This window comes from Lupinus angustifolius, chromosome LG03 (genome assembly GCF_001865875.1).
Source record: "Lupinus angustifolius cultivar Tanjil chromosome LG03, LupAngTanjil_v1.0, whole genome shotgun sequence".
NCBI lineage: Eukaryota > Viridiplantae > Streptophyta > Magnoliopsida > Fabales > Fabaceae > Lupinus > Lupinus angustifolius.
The window spans coordinates 25,531,252-25,550,192 of NC_032011.1; the positions used below are offsets into that span (position 1 = coordinate 25,531,252).

The following is an 18,941-nucleotide window of genomic DNA, read 5'->3' on the forward strand; positions in this document are numbered from 1 at the left end:
TTGATATAAAGTTCATGATGATTTTAGTGATGATCCAAGTCTAGATATTAAGCATGATTTTTTTAAATTATATATTAATGCATAATATTTGTAAAAAGACGTTGATCATTTGTCATTAATACATGACCATCATTATCACAATTTACGGATGGATATTTGTGGTTTTCATCATAAAAAATAGATACTGCTTGTGGTCATAACATAACAAAAAAAATACATGTACTACATTTTGAAAGAAATCTAAGCGGTATAGAATAACTTATAATTGAGCAGATAGAGAAAAAAGGAGAAGGGGAACTAAGCTATGCAGAAGTTCTCCACTGTAGCTCTATTTGGATGCGACCATTCTTGGAGTCTATAAGATGATACTTCTCATTTATTCTCTTGTTTGCAACAACATCCGCAAGACTAATGTCAGCATAACCCAGTGACTCCTGAACCCACCAAACAATATAACTCAATTATATCAACTTCTCTTTGGATTGGATCTTAAATCACTACGTTGTTGTGCAGATTCCACTTGGCATAGCAAAACTCTATACAGGTTAAGTGATAAAGAAGTTAAGAATTATGTACCTTTGGATGCAGCAGGTTTCGTGATGAAGTGCTGACAACCTCTACATGTATTTTATCATTAGTGGGAGGCTCCTCCACCATAAATTGGAACTCCTCTTCCCATCTAGGATCTCTGTTCTTTCTCATGTGCTGTAATAGTGAACATAGTGTCACCATATATATCTTTGAATTGCATGGGAAATGATAGAATTATAAAAGTATTCTGGGATGATAATGATATACCTTAGTCTTTTTCTCCTCCCCTCTGAACATGAGTCTTACATGTGGATTAGTATGATACTTTCCTTCAACATCTTGAGCTTCATGGACTATAACTACAAGCAGACCTCCACCTTCAGGAGTGCCTTCAGGAGCAACTTTTAAGGACTGTGTCTTTTCAAAACCCTTCTCCAACTCTTCCTCCTTGAAGGGTTTATATGTCAATTCTAGAACAATCTGCCCACGGGACTTATCATTTTGAACATCATTTGGATCCATGGTTTTAAGGAGTTCAAGAGTAAAGCTTTTAGGCTCTTCAGGGCTAAGTTCTTTCAAAGGAATAACATTCATACCCATTTTGTCATGCTTCCCAACCTATGCAAAGATACAACAAAACACTCCCCAACTTAGATGCATCATAACAAAATGTTGTATTTTCATTTTCATTTATTATAGAAGATAAGGGTTTAAGAGTGGGAGATATATACCTGCTCCCAGTCATAAACATGAAACTCTAAAACCTGGGACTCGGGATCCTTAACAACCAAGTTAAATTCCTCATTCCATTCCGGGTTTAAGTTCTTGTGCTTCACACTAGTCTTTTTTGATGGCAGGTTATCCCCATTGAGCTTTAGTTTTACGTAAGGATCAGATGCACCCAGAAGATCTTTCTTCTTTAATTTCGTCGCTTTCAGAACTTTCGCATTCAAAATTCCAACAGGCCTCTTCATGGCTCTAAGATTCCCAACACAGTTTATAATAAGAAAGAAACAGAAATGAGTTAACAAATATTACACACATGCAATGAATAGTATTCTACAAAATTGCTGCAGCATACTTTGTTGGATCTAAAATTTGAACTTCCAGGGTTTTTGGCCATAGATACATATTTGCAACCTGATCTTTGATAAGCTCCTGAAATTTACAACACTCTTTAATGTAGTTTCAAAACCATAAATCTTTCAATCAAATTATCATCCTCCTTAAATAGATAGTAGAACCCTTAATTGCAATTATTTTAATGACATGGACATAGTTGATTTGTTGTGCCCAATAAGCATAGTGATATAGTTTTTCTCATAAAGAAAGTCCTATAATAATAACAACTTAAAACATTAACCTTACTGGACCATGTACTACAAACCAAAACCAGTAGTGTGTAGCATGTAACTATGTTTTATTCTACATGAAGAAGTTCCAAGGGAAATTTTTGGGAGGAACCATATTAGAGGAGAGAACATAACAGAAAAATGTGGTCATGTACCTGAACAAACCTATAGAGACCAGGAATAGACATGAGATCAGCCCCTAGGAGCTTTAGCCCAAAGTCGACATGTGGCTGTAAGATAAAAGACAAGGAATAACCAAATATGAGTGTTAGTGTGCAGCTCACAACCAAAACATCATTGTATAAAGAAGATACACTCAACCATGACAAACCTTTTCCATGAGAGACACATAGATATTGGCAAAGCAAGGAAAGCTTGGAACCAAAGGTTTCAAAGTAATACGAGGTGCTACAAAAACTTGCAAATCCACCACCTGAAATAGTCTCAAACTGTTAGCACCAAAAGCCATCAACCATCTTCTCACTCTCACACACACATACATACAAAATGATTAATTACCTGAACGGTTGCTTTCAACCCAAATTTCTTAACCGCAATAGTGACATTAGGATTTCCAGCCCATTTTATAGAAGGCTCCATTATTAACTCCTTCTCATCAGTCACATAAACCTTCATTCCTATTGAGGAGAAAGCACGTGTTTAACAAAATGTATTGAGAAAAGTGATATGAAATATAATGTAGAGATGAAGTAACCTTGAAAAGTTGGTGGTAGGGAGCCTAGTGTAAGCTCTTCAAAATCGACAGAATCAATTTTGTATGTGGGGATCTGTTCAGCAATTATGGGTTTGGCAATGTTCTCTACAGTCTTGCATATTGCCTATATAAGAAAATAAAGCATATACTGAAACAAAGAAATAAAGAAATAAAGAAATAAAGAAGGAATGAATATAGTGAAGAAATATATATACCTTGTCAAGGTAAGGCCACATACATTGGATAAGCTTGTTAAGCCAGTCAACCTTGAGAAAGAAATAATGTTATTATGAAAGAGAAGGTAAATAGCAAGCATGATAGGAAGGAGGATGGATTGTTTACCCTATCAAAGTCAGGATTTTTAATCCAAAGTGGAATCTCAGGAATCATGCGTTGCAATGTTTCTGAGTCTTGATCAAGCAGTGGTTGGATTTGAGGATCCTGAACATGAGAAGGTTGAATGAAAAGGAAGAGAAAATAGCCAGCAATAAGACCAATGGAAATTCCAAAACCAAACCCAAAGAAGCCAAAGATAGTACTCAACAAACCCATCTCTAACACGCTATGTTCTATTCAAATGCACTTCTCTTCTATCAATCACGCTTCCTCCGTTACAACAACAAAGACACTTTTATTTTCAAATAATAATAACCAATTCAGCAGTGACTGTCGGATAACCAAACATCAAACATTACGTAATCATTCTTTTTTTATTTTATATTTTTTTAATCACTTAATTAATACATATAATAGTAGTAAATATTTACAACATCCTCCTATTTTTATTATTCTCATTCTCCTTCATCCTCAAACCCCACCACACTCGTTTCATTCACAATTTTAATCATCTAAAGTTCTAAACAACCACTTCATCAACAACTCAACCAAACTCACATACACTTCCTATTTAAATTCAATTTTTCCAGACATTTTGGTTTCAAGTTTTGGATGTATCTCACTACCATAAATATTTTTCAAATTCTACCAGTAAGGATGCTCACTAGTAATACAAAAATAAATATAACATTTTTATCCTTTTTATATATAATCAAATAACTAAGATCCTTCTTTGGGCTCATATGGATATGTCACAACATTAAACAAACTGTATTACTCAACTTTATTTCCTGCTCATAACAACTAAAACATAGATTTTTTTCCCACCTTTTTTTAGAATTATTGTTCATATGATAGTGTCATGAAACTATCATGTTCACTTTTTTGACAAAATCGTATATAGTATTTCCTCTTTACATTTTTTTCTTAATCTTTATTTCATTTTTTTTTCTTTAAACACTTCTTTTAAAGAAAAATTACATAATCCCTCTGAATTTTATTTATTGTTCACCAGTAACCTGGGTGCAACTTACTTCTATGTTCTAATGATGGAAAGATGAAATAGAAAAAGCTGCTTTTAGTTTTATTTTCTCTTTAATCTCAAAGGTTTTTAAGTATATTATCTAATTCAAATTTTCATTACTCATTTGCTCTTGATCAAATTGCAAGAGCTACTTACATCTTATTAATCATTGTTACAATATTGTCTGAACTGCTAATGTTTATTAATCAATGTTCATAACTTACATGTTAAATTAGAACCAGTTCCATTTTTTTTGTACAAATTTGTTCAAACTTGTTTAGTTAAAATTTTAATGAAATCAGTTAAAAGTATGTATGAAGTGATATATCCTATATATTTGGTATTTATATAAATGTGAAACAGAAGTAATCCTCTTAATTAGAATTATATATTATTTGGTGTTTCGATGATTAAAAGATAGATTATTATAAAGATGAAAGTGAAGGGAGGAATTGAAGGAGGGACAAAAATGGATTATTAAAATATAATTGTGTCCATATTTATATTTTTTAATGATGATTGATGTAAACAGAAGAATGAAAATGAAGTTGTTGAATGATTATTGAGTAAAAATGAAGTTGTTGAATGATTATTGAGTAAAAATGAAGTTGTTGAATGATTATTGAGTAAAAATGAAGTTGTTGAATGATTATTGAGTACAACTACAAAACAAGCAACAACAGTTTGAGCTTCTCAACTAGTTGTCCAAACCCAATGAAACCAACCACTCTCTCTAATGAGAACACCTCACTTGTATTGCTAGTGTCTTCTCCAAACCTGGGCACACATTTCCATTCTTGCTAAAGCTTTCCAATGCAACCTTGCATGAATATTTTCCTATGCATTGCTCCTCAACAACACTCTTTGCAGCAGCCACATTGCAGTTCCCTAATATGAAGTTTCCACAAAAACCTGAAGGGTTACCATAGCTTGCAAACTCAACAGCCACTATCTTCTTGAAGTTGGAACACTTGAGTGTAGCTTCTGGTCTCACACTTTCCATAATAGAATGAAATTTCATGTCTTTTGATGCAAATGAATCCACGTTGGGTGGATGGTTCTCTGTGATGAAGCTGCATATAACATCTCTGTCAACAGTGAGAATCTCAACCTGTGATGGATTTGCACTCTCTTCTTCCAATACAACAAGCAAGTTGTCTTTTGGGTTGAGGTATGATCTTGGAATGTGGTATTCTGACTGAGTAGGCTTTCCAAGTGGGGAGAGGAAATTCATCCAGTGTCTACCTAAGCTTTGGCCATTCACCCAAATCATTCCTTTTCCCATACCATTCATTCTTATGGCCACAGGATCCCTTCCCTCTGGAGTGCTGAATCTTGTCTTCAACCATGACAGAGCTGGTGCATTTCCAACAACAGCTCTCCACTTTACTGTCTTTGATCCCTCCTCACTGAAGATCTTTAACTTCTCACCTTTCAGACCAACCTACAAAAAATCTCAACTTTTACTAATCTCCTAAACCCACTTTTTTCTAACATATCACAATCAAAACCAAGGAGATAAAGTTAGTACAATACCTTATGACCCCAACCATTGGAAGTGAGTTCAATTGTTCCTGTAGTGAGACCAAGGATGCTTATGGATTTGGGTCCAGCGTACCTGTGTTCCATGTATGCTCCACTGTCCTGTAGAGATAAATAACAAACAATGTTAGTAGAAGTTATCGTCCGCTTTGAAAATAAGCAAGTTAGTTCTTCAAAATCTTACAGGTAGTCCAACTGTGCTAGCCAAGATGGAAATACTGTTCTTCCCAATCTTGAAGTTTACAGGTTTCTGGAATTCAAAAGATTTCTCTTCGTGTGTTCCATGATTAGATCCTGAATTCCAACCATCAAAATATTAGTATCATGGAAAATCTTTCTAGACTTTCAGAAGGCTAGATGAAATTTTGTGTGCTTAGTTACTACCACTTACCAATATATACTCCATTCACAAATGCAAGCAATGAATGTCCAAGACTCATAATACGAAGAACCGGTGCGGCTCCATTCTTTGGCAAGTCTTGTGCACCCAAGTTGAAGCTGCAGTAAATAATATTTCATAAATTACATGGACATTTGGTAATTATATAAAGAGCACTAGTAATAATACTATTATTATTTTTTGTATATCTTACATGAACATCAACATCCCATAATTGTATATAATAATGAAATGTTACTAGTTAAGGGGAAAAGAGAAAGATACTCACCTAGTGGTGTACCATGCATAATCTGTGGTGTCTTTAAGCAAACTATAAAGTTCTGCAGGGAGTTTTTGGCTGACTGGTACTCGGTCATTTGATGGGATGCTCTCAGAAAACACCTCCCATTTGTGATTGTTTGCAAGAGTTGACCTCCTGAAGTTCCTTGCATTATGTTGTGAAGCAATCTAATAGTAATTGTAGAGAAATAGTAAGAATTATGTGCATGTAATGTAATGTAAGGATAAATTAGTAAGTTAGATAATTAATTACCTGTTGAGTGTTGAAGACCACAGTCTTGCAATCAGGGAGGACACTAATGGAATGTGGTGGCACAAAGAATTGTTTACCTCTGAAGTTAATGGTGGCTGCTTCAATGGTGTGGTTGTTAGTGATGAAAGCAGAACATATGTCACTCTCATGCTTCTCATACACTCTAATCTCATGAAACTCATTCAGCCTTTGTACACTGGTTTTCCCAGTGAGTAGAGCCTTCTTGCATAGGTTCAAAGACCTGTGTGCATCCCTCAAGTGGCTCCATTTTGGTTCTCTTTGTAGACCAAATTCATCAAGTGGTGCTTCATCGTAATACCTGGTTGTGGTGAATGCAGCACTTGTCCTTCCAAAGTTTGTTCCACCATGGTACTACAAAAAAGAGTTGCACAATTAAAGTTATATTAACAAGTTGTGACCATCAAGAACAGCTTCTATAATAATAATAATAATAATAATAATAATACGAGAGCTAGGTAGATGAGTGTATATGTAGGTGGAATAATTTGTGAATGATAAAGTGAGTACCATATAGTAGTTGACCAAGATGCCATCCTTGGAGAAGAAGCGGGCAATTGAGAAAGCAATATCTTCAGCAGATCTTTGGGAAGTGGGATCACCAAAAACTCTGTACTGAGCTGTCCAGTTCTCAGTCCATATGGCAGGCTTGTAAGGTTTGTTTGGGCCAGTGAAGGTATCACCACAGTGCCTTCCATTGCATGCATTGATAACTGGATCAGGTGCATCCTTCTGCTTGCACATGATCCATGGAACTCCAATGTTTTGTGCCACTGCCATATTTGCAGCCCATTGGACATAACTGGGACCATCTTCATCATAAGCAAGTTGGATATGGTTGTACTCATTCTCAATCTGTGCCAAAATTATTGGCCCTCCTTGGGATGCAAACAGCTTCTCAGCTTTCATCATGTTTATGATCTTTGTCACATATGCTTCCATGTGTTGCTTCAAATATTCAAATTACAAAGGAAAAACAAACACATTATTATTATTAATTTCTGCATGGCATGGAATGGGATTCTTAAAATACTAGTTACCTTAAATGGCTCATTGTTAGAGCGGAATATGATGCCAGGAACCTCTCTTAGCCAATATGGAAGTCCTCTGGTATGTATATATATATATATGAGAAGATGGTATTAATGGATGATAAATTGATAAGAGGAGAATGAATGAGTGATATGAGATGAATATGCATACCCATGATTCCATTCAGCTTGGATGAAAGGGCCAACCCTGAGGGTTGCAAACATTCCTTTCTCTTGAATAAGCTTAATGAACTTGACAAGATCATAGTTGCCTTCAAAATTCCACTTGCCTTTCTGAGGCTCATGAGCATTCCAAAAGACATAGGTTTGAATGACATTCAAACCACCATGTCTTGCCTTATCAAGAAGGTTAGGCCACATCTGAGGGGTGCTTCTAGTGTAATGAATGGAACCGGAAAAGAGAAGGTGGCGTTGGTTGTTGATCAAGAGAGACCTACCATCATAACTAACATTCTGAATACCAGTAACAGAATGTTTCTTATGAAGCCTCACAGCGGGTGCACGTCCTTTTGCAGCCACAATAGTAACAATCCAAAACAGAAGAGTGACCACAATAATAATATTATTAGTCATGTTTTACAAGCCACTTTCCTTTCCTTTTCCTTTTCCTTATTACACTTACAACAAAACAAACAAGCAAGAGTTTCAGTAGTGGTGTGGTGGGTTCAAGAGAGCCTAGACAGGGATCCTCCTTCTCTTCTAAGGAGGTGCCCAGAAGCTGTTTTTTCCATTTCTCATTCCATCCATATTTATATTACTCTCCTCTTCCTCCATTTTTCATTTCTGTTATCATTCATTGGTTCACCTTATTTTCCTCTCTTCCTCTTTCTTCCATCCACAATTTCGTATTACCATTCTAATAATGTCATCATACCCCATTTTAAATGCATCGTTTAACATGAATTACTATCATTGCTTTTGTATTAATAGGTTAAAATTTGATGGACTAATATTGCTTAACTTTTTACTTCTAAAATTAATGGTAGTGATGCATCATGCACTTATCATAGTGCAATATGCTGTAGTAAATTTTCCCCACCTCTTGAGTCACATGACAAAAAAATGCAAAAATAAAAATGTTACCCAAATTTAAATATAAAAAACATATAGTATGTTATCTTCTTCTACATATATTAATGATATTTTTTTCTTTAATCACATATATGTATCTATCTTATTGGAACTGAAAATATCTAAAACATAATAAATATGAATGCACAATAGTTTTAGTATTTTGATAGATTAAAAATGAATAAAATATAGATAGGGAGTAGGATGATGAAAAATGTTATTGAAAAGCATATGATTTTATAAAGAAATGGTTAATGGAAATGATGGTGTGGTAGTAGAAGTTGATATGCATTTGAGGAGGATTAATTAATAAAGAATGAAAGTAATTTAGTGATTGATAAGTTGTTAGAGTAATAGAGTGATTTTTGGTTATGAGAAAGATGGTTAATATCATTATGATGGGCCTGTTAAGTCTTAACCCTTAAACCTCCTTAACTAATGAAATTTAGAAAAAGAGTAGCGCCATGATGAAATTGAATTCCCGCCAAATTATTGAGTCTGAGTGAATGATGAATGGATGATAATAATAAGAAGAAGAATGGAAGAGTAAACGAGAGAGAGAGAGAGAGAGAGAGGATGTCATCAGCATCATCGTCATCGCAGCAATATTCAGAAGATCTGGATTTGCTACTTTCTCTTCAAGACAGTGTTCCCGAAAGCCCTCCTCTTGAACATTCTATTGATGTTGCCCCCAACCCTCGTATCCCTCTCAAACCTAAATCCAAACCCAAACCCAAACCTCGTCCTCTCACTGACGATGCTGATCTGGACACCTTCTCTGGTCTTCGCATAAGGGACCGATTGTTGACCTCTATGGAGCTTAGGGATTCATTCTCTGATATTCGTTTTGTTCGCTTATCTGTTATCAAGTAACTCTTGTATTATATTCATATCTTGAATTATCTAAATCACTATATCTAATTCATTAATTCATTCTTATAATATCAGGAATTTGTTGAATGGTGATAGTTTTAGTGGAAGCTGGGTAACTGTGGGTGTGCTAACTGAGAAAGGGAGTATAAGGAAAACATCAACAGGGAAAGAATATTGTATTTACAAAATAACTTGTTTGGATGAAAACACTGTTTCTCTTTTCTTGTTTGCTCATGCTTATCAATCCCACACCCAACACAAACCTGGAACCGTCTTTGCACTCTTCAATTCTAATGTCCGCAGGGATACCAACGTAATCACAATATTAATCTCCATTTCTCTCTATAGATATATAGACATATCTCTTTTATAAATAAAAAGAAATGAATGGTTTTGCAGGGTGATGGTTATTCTCTGAGTATATATTCCCCGGGCCAAATATTGAAGATGGGAATGTCTGTTGATTATGGAGTTTGCAAGGGGAGAAGACCAGATGGGATGGCTTGTACGCTCGCTATAAATAAGTAACATCTCTTTAATTCTCTCTTAACTCCTCACTGCTAACATTATCATCATATTTTTCATCTTTTCTTATTTCAGACGCAATGGAACATACTGTAAATACCATAAAAATGTGAGCTGCATTTTATCTTTCCATATTTTATTCTCATTATTCTTTTTTAACAAGGACATAATTTCACTAGCTATGTATTATTTCCTTTAGAAAGCATCAGACAAATATTCCACAATGCGAACTGAGCTCAAGGGAGGGTTAGTATTCCAAGTATCAAATATTGTTTTTTCATCCTTTGATTGTGCTGAACTTGTTTATATGAATTTGTCTGATTTCATCTCAGATATGAAATAAACATGTGGTTTTTGTTGGCAGAAACTTAAGAACGGCATTTAGGCCTCGGGATTATCTCAAGTCAGAAGGAATTCACTTAGTTGACCCTCTTGCTAATAAAACAAACATGAAAAAGTCTCAGTCACTGAAATTGATGTCTGTGGATGGTCTTCGAAGAGCATTGAGGTTTGTCCTTACTACCATGGGCTCAGTATCTGCTGAGTTACACCACAAGGAAATCATTGAGGTTTATCATGTTTTACTCCTTTCATGCCAAGCATTAATATTCTTAAACTCCATACCAGCAATGCAGGAAAGGTGACTACAAATATGCATTCACAAGGGATTAGATTTCTTACCGAGGTCACAGGTAATTATACTATCCTGTAATTTCAATGGCAATAACATTAAATTTATGGTTCTAAACTGCTACAAACCCAATCGTCTCAATTTCCAATTTAAGATGGAAAATAAGTACCCAATAACATGGGAAAACCCTACCTACTATTTGTATTCTCAGCTGGCTTTTACTACTAATTGCAGGCAAATTGGGTCAAGCACCAGTGAGTAGAGGACCTAAGATTCCAAATGAACAAAGCAATTGCACAGGAAAGAGGTGAGTTGAGAATAAGATTCCAAGTTAATGTTAATTGCATCATATGCATGACACTGGCAGAGATATAACATAACATACCTGTTTCACTTACATGTTATTGGTTATCTGCAGGAAATCGTCTTCTGTGAATGTAGGATCCTCTGAAATGATGAAAAATCAGCACTTGGATGCAAAAAGAGTAAAAACAGATGGGCAAGTTTTGGTTGATAAAACAACAAGTACGGGAAAGATGATTGAATTAGACTTTGTGAGTTCAGATGAGGACTTCTGAAACTCCTGCATTGCTCCGCTTCGTTTTGGCATGAATAGAAAAGAAAGGATCCTGTAGGATGGCATCATCAATGTGTGGTGGTAAGATATTATGCATCGGTTCCCATAATTGAAAGATTTGCTTGTACTACAAGTATGCCAAGACATCTCAAAATCAAGAGTTTATTCGCCCAAGCTAGTTGGTCGTTTGGTTACGAAGTTTGATTAAATTATTGACTTCATTGAAATCATTTTTGAGATTTCAGGTTTAAACTATCAAATGTAACTAGTACATGGAAATTTATTACCATACAATTTTTGCCTATATCGAAGTCTCAATTGATAACGCAGTGAAGTTTTGTTTGTGACAGACGGATTTCCTTAAAATATTTTAACCTCGATAGTTAGCAGGTGAAGGTACAATATGATTGTTTTTATGCCCACAAGTACAATAGGCACATACCACATATCCTACACTTTTATCCCACATAATATCAATAGAACCTCACTCATAACTAGGTTTTTACTCTTGACACAAAACACACATTACACTTTTTCAATAACCGGGGAGTCGAGATAATATCTGGCACTTGCACTTTCAAGGGCCTCTTGTTTTCACAACTGGCCAAGTGGAGAACTTTGGTGGAATAGAATTATTTTTCACATGTACTGAACTATCAGCACCATAACAATAGTAGTTATTCAAACAAATAAAAATCAATAACACAAATCTAATTCAATAGAATCCATAGACCATAATCAGGGACGACTCCAGAAGAAATCAGAGGGACAAGCCCAACATATAAAAATATATGCATGTATGTAATAGATGAATATATTTTCTCCCAAATGCATTAACTTTTGAAGTATTTGACCGCAATAAAAGGGTTAAACATATATATAATAATAACCATGTTGAAGTTGATTTCCATTATTTTAGGAGTGCATCACCCTTTACACCATACTTCATGTATCGCACATCGGGACATATTGTTGAGGGAGAAACAATTAACTAAAACACACTTTTGCCTCAAATTGATTTTCTGTACCTTCAAACCTTCAAACGTTTACCAATGGGCGATGATTCAAGTGGTACGTGTTTGATTCTTCTCAAGCAAGGTTTTGGGTTCGAGTCTTGGGAATGGAAAAAAACACTCCTTAGTTTTCTAATGTAACTTTGTGTCTGTTATAGAGGAATTTATATATAAGCTTTTTAGAGGAAAAGGTTAGAACTTAGAAAGAAGCTTAGAGAACAATTCAAAGGCATCGAAATGGGACCAAAATCTGTTGTTTTATGGTTTTTCTTTATCCATCCCATGCAATTATACTATTTGTTTTTTTCAAAAATGGAAGAAATGAAAATTCATGAACTTCAATATTCAATAATGGTTAAATGTGACTTGAATTAGATGGCATGTCTTATTATTTGGATTAACTAAATCCAATTTGTATTGGAAGAAAACTTAATGTTCATGAAACTAAACTGGATGTGAGAGTATCTACTTGCAAGTTGTAATAACCCTTTTTGACTTTTTATTTATTAAGGGGGTGAGGTAATTACTAACCTTTATTATTTTATGTAAACTTGTTCTAAGAGTCTATCTAAATGGGTTTGGACTAGCCTCCTTTTGGGTTAAGCTAAAATAGGTCAGGTTAAAAAACTCAGTTAAATTTTATATTTCTTATATTGTACCTCAAGCTCGTCCAAATCGGGCTACGAGTTGTAGTTGTCCAACCCAAATAAAATACTATTAACTAATTAATAATTTAATTTTCAATCTAGTAATTTTTTTATATTCTTAGTCTTAATATTACTTCACATTCACAACCACTTTTAGTCATTCCTTTTCCCTTATGTGATTTCCTTGTCTTTCATTGATATATCAATGAAGTACTTATGTGCCAAAAGACATTGATTTAGTAGTATAAGATCCTATTGAATCTACAAATAGACTAAAAAGTCAAATGTTTGACTCTTATGAACGATACTTATTAGGAGGAACAATCACACAAATTAATTTCTTTTTCATAGGATAGTGAATACATTTGGTTATTATACAAAAAAATGAAGCTCTCATGTTCTTCCATTCTCTTGGCTATCCAGGCCACCATTTCTCTTCCCAAAGACCATGTAATTATAGTTCCTCATGAGTGTCTTGGAGATGTAAGGAAAATGTCGGACCGTTGGCCCAACCGTGACAAGTAAGTTGACCCAAATTTACTATAGTCATGTCAAATCAGGCTAAAAAGCCTACTTTAAACAAAATGTTCGAAATTTAATACACAAAGTCCTATACATTTTTGAACTTTGATGGACCAGCCAAGTATACCCAACCCCTTTCGACATATTTACTTTCATGGTTCTTTAGAATCCAAATGGTTTTCCCCCATTAAGGTTGTGTTTGTTTCCTTGGATGATTTTTCAAATATAAATAAATGACTAATAAAAGGACGAGAATTTACTTACTTCATGAGGAAGTTAAAATAATATACTTAATATCTTATCCATCAATTCTATAAAAATCTAATAATAATTCAGATTTACTCACTATCAAATCAAGTGAACCATTAGATTTTTAATGAATGACTAAGTGTATCTACTCTCAATAATTTATACTTATAATTAGGATGATATGGACTAGCAAGGTTGCTTTTTAACAACACTTAAGTGAATTAATAGTCGGGGGACAGATGGGTAGAACTCAAATCAAATACTAAAATGATTGTTCCAACTTCCAATCAAGTCAGTGACTGCAAAATAAAAAACACTACACACAAATAGGAGATAAAGAACAATGGAAATAAAGCATAGCCTTTGAGCTCATGTGACTGACTAGTGTTGTTCATCAACCGTCCATATCTCATCATCATCACCATCACCATCATGATAAATGCTCTCAGCCATTTTCCAGACATGGAAAGAATTGTCCTCAGCTACACTTGAGATAACCCATGGCTGGTTTTTGTTCCATGAAAAGTCTGATATTTTCCCTTTGTGACCTCCATGAGAAAATAGTAGCTCGGGAGGACCATCATCACCATCACCTTCTAACTGCTCATCCCCAACCCTGAGTCATCAAAAATAGATGAAGCAAAGAATGTGGTAAGCAACATTTCCAATTTGTATGGATGTTCATATTTGTGAGTCTTACATGTGCCACGCATGAGACCTAAATAAACATCACAGAACACAGAATGATAGTATATTAATCAATTTAAGATATGCTAGGAGCAGTTGGATTGAGATACCTGTTGAGGTCCCAAACCATTATCCTTCTGTCAGCACCAGAAGAAGCCAACACTGTCTCGTGGTTAGGATCCCATTCTACCTGGAATACCTCATCTCTGTTCATATGCATAAATAAAACCAAATCAGCTATGAAAACATAAGCCCCTCAAATGGAAATAGCAGATTTGTCCATACTTCTCTGATCTTTTCATGATGAGATAACAGCAACAAAAAAGGCAATCTAACAACTTAAGCCACTGTACTTGTTAGTCCAGATCATAGTAGCACCATGAAGAAGAAAAGAATAGACAGAACATGATGAATAAAGGACATACGTGTGGCTACTTAAAACATGCAATGGCACTGTCAGCTTCCGTGTATCAAAGAGACCAATGGTGCTGTCGGAAGATGCTGTAGCCAAAACCCATTCATTATATGGATTGAAAGACAGAAAGTTCACCTGCATTTAGTTTTTTATAATAAAAAATAACAGAACATTACAGTGTCAGTTTGTAGTAATAAATCACATTTCAGGAGAGCATAATCAAACATACAATGTAACTAACATATGATAACACATTTCTCTACTATATATTTTGTTTTCTAAAATACTTGTAAGATAATCCAGTATATCCAGCAATTTATCTAAGTTATATATGCAGAGAACACAATGTGGAATGTTCTATACTATTATGCTAAGCACTTAGGAAATGATATTACCTCTTTGTCATGTGCTATGAGTGAATTGTGGGGTTGGTTAGTCCGGGAGTCCCAAATGATCAACTTACTGTCATCTCCAACTGAACCAAATAAATTGTGATCCCTCAAATGCCAGGATACATCATTAACCACACTTTCATGTGCCTGAAAGATAAATATGAAGATATATAACCAACTAAGCAATACATCAAGCACGTTGTATGCTTACATTACATGTATCCGATAGAAGTACCTGATAAGTATGAAGTGCATGAAGCACGTTGTGTTGAGGTGCAGACACATCCCACAAGCATATTTTATGGTCATATGAAGCACTTAAAAGGTGTCCTTCCTTGAAAGGGCTCCAAGACAAACCATAACCTTCTTTATCATGACCCTTCAACCTCAAATCAGGTTGACATTCAAGTCCTTCCTTCTCCAATTGTTTACTAGTGTCAAATACATAGACATCAGAACCACTAGTCTTAGCCCCAATTATATTAGAGTTTTGAGGCATGGAACGTGCACGATTGACTTCCCCATCAACAAGAATCTTCTGAGTAATTTGTATGTTGGGAATGACGGGATTGAGTGGATCAGGTTGAGAGTTGGAAGAGGGAAGGAGAGCATCGGCGACGATGAGGAAGTTGGGGACATTGTCGGCGGTGTGAGTGGCAAAGAGGAGCTTGTGAAGATTGAAGGAAGGGTTCAGGGAGTAAGGTAATGGAGAAGAAGGGAAGCAATGAACAGTGAGAGAAGGCCATTGAAGAGGATGAGATAGAAGAAGATCGTAAAGGAAAGGAGTATTCTTCTTCCAAACAGAGAACTCTTCTTCTAACATCTCATCTTCTTCCGCCATCTTCAAATTATATTACATTACATGGAATCATCGTTATTTAATAATAATGCTCTCCTTACTTGGGCTTCCCACCAACCCTAGGCCCATTACCTTCCTATCATTCCCGCCCCATTCAAATCACATTTTCCCGCTCACGGAAAAAAGTACAAATGGAAGATAGATAAACATCATTCAAAAACTATATCTACTTTTTTGTACTCAACCCTCTAATTCTATGCAATTTATTGTCGACATTGTTTTACATGTTGCCTTTATATTTCCGTATCTAACTCTGTTTTTTTATTGGGGGATCGGTTTGGTTGACACGTTCCAGAAAACGTAAAACCGTGAACTATGAACCATAGATAAAAGGATCCTCATAATTTCTTGTTCTTTGACTAGGTATCCCTACAAGCATAATTATGATTTATGTGACTAATTCTCTGATTGGAGTAATAATGATTACATAAAGCTCTCCCTAGGATTCAAATAGCTTCATATGATGTGTTAAGTTGAGACAGCTTCAACATAGCACTGGAATGAGTGAGATTCAAATAACTAATTTGACATATTGCCTTTATAACTTTATTTAACAATCCAACATACTTATAAGGGCTGTCCACAATAAGTGAAGATAGATACATATAACTTTACCCATAAGACACTGAGAGATTATTTCTAGGAACAATCTCACCTGCTAATGTAATACTATATTTGAATTCCAAGGCATAATAATTCATATAGATCACCAGAGCTTGTAAAGACAATTCCTAATTACTAAATAACCATTAGCTGCAGTGAAGATGAAATAATTGACAATACTCAATTTGTCATGTTGCAGTGAAGATAAACTTCCTTCTAACACAATACAACTTATCTCTAATGCCACTACCTTTCCTTCACACCAAATCGATGCTGATTAAAGATGCATTATTAATACAGGCTAAACCCGAAAACCTGGCTAATGATGATGGTGAATCCGAGGGCTATTGCAACAAGGGAAGAAACCCAAGTTAGTTTCTCAGTGATTCTAGGCACTCTGTCCTTTAGTGCCTGGCTACACGAACCTATGAATACGGTATAGCTCCCCATTGCAACTACAGTTCCAAGTAAGAACATGATGAGAAATGCAGCACCGGCCAAACGAGAAGGTAAAGCAAGCGCAGGCAACACCATCATCAGTGCATCTGGTTGTAGTCCATGAACTATCCCTGTGGCAAATGTAGCAAAACCAATCTTCTTCTTTCCTACTGTTGGATTATCAAGTGCTTCATACACGCTAACATCACATTCACCATTTTCTACAGCAACACATGGTGCGGACACTTCTGAAGCTTCTTTAATCCCCATAGCACCGATAACCACCAGAGTAAGACCTACCACTCTGGTGCCCCAAGTTCGGATAATTTCAATCTGAAGTCGATCCTTGAGGAGTAAAAATAGTAAGCCAAAGATAAGCTGACCAGCATCATGGCCACAACCCCAAAGGGCTCCGACAGCAGCACTCTCTATTCGGGTACGACCGATTGACAATGGAGCCAAAGCTGCAAGGTGGTCAGGTCCTGATAATGTATGCAAGCAGCCAGCAAAGAAACCAGTCCAAGCACTAGTTAGGATCTCGGTGCGCAGTAGTTTTCCACCAATTGCAGCAGTAGAAGCAGGACCACCTGTACTTGCAGCACTTTGAAAGGCCGCAAAAGCTGCTGGTGCAATAGCTGGTTGGATTAAGATCAAAACGAGAGCAGAGAGTATTACTATTGCCTGAAGCAAAAAAGAAACACAAAGGATGGTTTTTCTTAAGGACTACTTAAACACTGGAAGTCTGGAATTATTAAAGATTGAAGACATAAGTACTGTGTACATTAGTCTATACAAAACCCCGTGGCAAAAATTATCATGTAGAATTGAATATCTGCAAAAAGGAAATCTGCGATGTGGAAGCCACCCAGTTCAACAAATTAATCTATATATCCAAATCTATATTCAATTACGCATAAGTCTACATTTATGTTGAAGATTGTGACTTATTGGCTAATATGCTTAATTAAAGAGGCAAGATACAAGACCAGCAAGAAGCTAACAGCATTACCAGAGAAAATAAACTTATGCAAATAATAAATGATCTTCCGATAAGCTCTTGCTAACTTATACTTGTAAGTTTGTCAGAGAAAATAAGCAAGTTTTAACTTGTTTCCAAATAATTTAATGAATAAAGTGTTCAACTTATGGCTTGCTTATAAGGTGTCTTGGAGCTTATAAGTTAGTTGTGAGTTTATAAGTATCCAAGAGCTAAAAACTCAAAGCTTTATAAAGCAATTGATAAAGTTTGGTAAGATTAGCTTATAAGTTATGTAGGTTTAAATTGAAAAGTCATGAAGTTATGAGTCTATCACCTCCAAGTGATTTATCAAATATAGACTTATTATAAGTCATATAAAAGACTTACAAACTCTTTTGTGAAAGAGCCCAGGTCAGTTGTTTTGTCGAATAAGTTGGTTCACTTCATAAGCAACATGACATAATATATACGAAGTGGATATTCTCAATGAAACTTCATCATCATCATCTTCAATAAAATAATCAAATAGATGAGAATGATTATTACTACTGAGAGCAGAATGATACCTTTGGTTTCTGAAAAGGAACAGTTGCGATGTGATTGAGAGAATGGGATAGAGGTGGAGAAGAAGGAGAAGGAGAAGAAGAAAAGGGTGATGGGAAAAGTGGTGGAGTAGAAGAGGGAAACGGAGAGGGACTTTGATGGTTGCAAGAAATTGAGGTGAATCGAGAAGGCGTTGAAGGGAAAAAAGTGAATCTTGAAGAAGAAGAAGAAGAAGAGTGGAATGGAGTGAGAAATGCAGAGATTTTGAAAGAAGAGGGTGATACTGATACAAGTCTATCCATCTCTGCACTAAACTAGGAATGATGGGAACAAAGAATGAATGAAATTTAAAACCACCTATTACTTATTACAATTACTTTTTTATCCATTCCACCTCAAACTCATAACTCATAAC

The 18,941-nt window shown here is 35.4% G+C and overlaps 5 protein-coding genes across 9 annotated transcripts; 1 reads left to right on the forward strand and 4 right to left on the reverse strand.

The window, feature by feature from the left end:
* LOC109344076 (synaptotagmin-2-like) lies at window positions 53-3,181 on the reverse strand. Its single transcript, XM_019582687.1, has 11 exons — window positions 2,941-3,181; window positions 2,814-2,864; window positions 2,599-2,722; window positions 2,403-2,521; window positions 2,215-2,316; window positions 2,039-2,113; window positions 1,613-1,689; window positions 1,263-1,509; window positions 799-1,149; window positions 577-705; window positions 53-434 (listed from the first exon to the last, which is right to left on the reverse strand). Exons 1-11 carry the CDS (start codon window positions 3,148-3,150, stop codon window positions 303-305), a joined length of 1,617 nt encoding a protein of 538 aa, XP_019438232.1. The 5' UTR covers window positions 3,151-3,181; the 3' UTR covers window positions 53-302.
* Window positions 4,437-8,232, reverse strand: LOC109344079 (beta-galactosidase 13-like). Of its 2 annotated transcripts, XR_002107286.1 has the most exons (10): window positions 7,654-8,232; window positions 7,491-7,557; window positions 6,961-7,398; window positions 6,433-6,804; window positions 6,169-6,347; window positions 5,892-5,998; window positions 5,685-5,794; window positions 5,495-5,602; window positions 4,623-5,402; window positions 4,437-4,531 (listed from the first exon to the last, which is right to left on the reverse strand). XR_002107286.1 is itself a non-coding variant. In XM_019582689.1 (9 exons), the coding sequence occupies exons 1-9, from the start codon at window positions 8,073-8,075 to the stop codon at window positions 4,692-4,694; spliced, it is 2,514 nt and encodes an 837-aa protein (XP_019438234.1). In that variant the 5' UTR covers window positions 8,076-8,232; the 3' UTR covers window positions 4,583-4,691. The 2 variants fall into 2 exon arrangements, 1 of the variants encoding a protein (XP_019438234.1); XM_019582689.1 differs by lacking the exon at window positions 4,437-4,531 and having other exon boundaries at window positions 4,583-5,402.
* Window positions 9,106-11,483, forward strand: LOC109344082 (protein MCM10 homolog). 3 transcript variants are annotated; one of them, XR_002107287.1, is made up of 10 exons: window positions 9,108-9,442; window positions 9,522-9,759; window positions 9,846-9,970; window positions 10,047-10,080; window positions 10,171-10,217; window positions 10,336-10,479; window positions 10,599-10,663; window positions 10,837-10,909; window positions 11,021-11,269; window positions 11,351-11,483. XR_002107287.1 is itself a non-coding variant. In XM_019582694.1 (9 exons), exons 1-9 carry the CDS (start codon window positions 9,150-9,152, stop codon window positions 11,178-11,180), a joined length of 1,179 nt encoding a protein of 392 aa, XP_019438239.1. In that variant the 5' UTR covers window positions 9,106-9,149; the 3' UTR covers window positions 11,181-11,483. The 3 variants fall into 3 exon arrangements, 2 of the variants coding, with proteins under 2 accessions (XP_019438239.1, XP_019438238.1); XM_019582694.1 differs by having other exon boundaries at window positions 9,106-9,442; window positions 10,599-10,657; window positions 10,831-10,909; window positions 11,021-11,483; XM_019582693.1 differs by having other exon boundaries at window positions 11,021-11,483.
* LOC109344081 (WD-40 repeat-containing protein MSI2-like) lies at window positions 13,851-15,970 on the reverse strand. The gene is made up of 5 exons (XM_019582691.1): window positions 15,340-15,970; window positions 15,108-15,251; window positions 14,723-14,847; window positions 14,408-14,503; window positions 13,851-14,226 (listed from the first exon to the last, which is right to left on the reverse strand). Exons 1-5 carry the CDS (start codon window positions 15,943-15,945, stop codon window positions 13,992-13,994), a joined length of 1,206 nt encoding a protein of 401 aa, XP_019438236.1. The 5' UTR covers window positions 15,946-15,970; the 3' UTR covers window positions 13,851-13,991.
* On the reverse strand, window positions 16,484-18,921 carry LOC109344083 (urease accessory protein UreH-like). Of its 2 annotated transcripts, XR_002107288.1 has the most exons (3): window positions 18,550-18,921; window positions 16,781-17,685; window positions 16,484-16,718 (listed from the first exon to the last, which is right to left on the reverse strand). XR_002107288.1 is itself a non-coding variant. In XM_019582695.1 (2 exons), exons 1-2 carry the CDS (start codon window positions 18,826-18,828, stop codon window positions 16,858-16,860), a joined length of 1,107 nt encoding a protein of 368 aa, XP_019438240.1. In that variant the 5' UTR covers window positions 18,829-18,921; the 3' UTR covers window positions 16,725-16,857. The 2 variants fall into 2 exon arrangements, 1 of the variants encoding a protein (XP_019438240.1); XM_019582695.1 differs by lacking the exon at window positions 16,484-16,718 and having other exon boundaries at window positions 16,725-17,685.

What these genes read in the sequence shown, in the direction of transcription:
- LOC109344081 (XM_019582691.1), bottom strand. Translation starts at nt 15,945, where the DNA reads ATGGCGGAAGAAGATGAGATGTTAGAAGAAGAGTTCTCTGTTTGGAAG. An exon ending in ATGCACTTCATACTTATCAG is followed by an intron (nt 15,252 to 15,339) that starts GTACTTCTATCG and finishes TTTATCTTTCAG; the next exon opens with GCACATGAAAGTGTGGTTAA. An exon ending in CATGTTTTAAGTAGCCACAC is followed by an intron (nt 14,504 to 14,722) that starts GTATGTCCTTTA and finishes GCATATGAACAG; the next exon opens with AGATGAGGTATTCCAGGTAG.
- LOC109344083 (XM_019582695.1), bottom strand. Translation starts at nt 18,828, where the DNA reads ATGGATAGACTTGTATCAGTATCACCCTCTTCTTTCAAAATCTCTGCA. An exon ending in TTCCTTTTCAGAAACCAAAG is followed by an intron (nt 17,686 to 18,549) that starts GTATCATTCTGC and finishes TTTTTGCTTCAG; the next exon opens with GCAATAGTAATACTCTCTGC.
- LOC109344076 (XM_019582687.1), bottom strand. Translation starts at nt 3,150, where the DNA reads ATGGGTTTGTTGAGTACTATCTTTGGCTTCTTTGGGTTTGGTTTTGGA. An exon ending in TGTGGCCTTACCTTGACAAG is followed by an intron (nt 2,723 to 2,813) that starts GTATATATATTT and finishes TTTCTTATATAG; the next exon opens with GCAATATGCAAGACTGTAGA. An exon ending in ATGTGTCTCTCATGGAAAAG is followed by an intron (nt 2,114 to 2,214) that starts GTTTGTCATGGT and finishes TTTATCTTACAG; the next exon opens with CCACATGTCGACTTTGGGCT.
- LOC109344082 (XM_019582694.1), top strand. Translation starts at nt 9,150, where the DNA reads ATGTCATCAGCATCATCGTCATCGCAGCAATATTCAGAAGATCTGGAT. An exon ending in ATGTCCGCAGGGATACCAAC is followed by an intron (nt 9,760 to 9,845) that starts GTAATCACAATA and finishes ATGGTTTTGCAG; the next exon opens with GGTGATGGTTATTCTCTGAG. An exon ending in GGTCTTCGAAGAGCATTGAG is followed by an intron (nt 10,480 to 10,598) that starts GTTTGTCCTTAC and finishes ACTCCATACCAG; the next exon opens with CAATGCAGGAAAGGTGACTA.
- LOC109344079 (XM_019582689.1), bottom strand. Translation starts at nt 8,075, where the DNA reads ATGACTAATAATATTATTATTGTGGTCACTCTTCTGTTTTGGATTGTT. An exon ending in CAAGCTGAATGGAATCATGG is followed by an intron (nt 7,558 to 7,653) that starts GTATGCATATTC and finishes TATACATACCAG; the next exon opens with AGGACTTCCATATTGGCTAA. An exon ending in TGTGAATGGAGTATATATTG is followed by an intron (nt 5,795 to 5,891) that starts GTAAGTGGTAGT and finishes GTTGGAATTCAG; the next exon opens with GATCTAATCATGGAACACAC.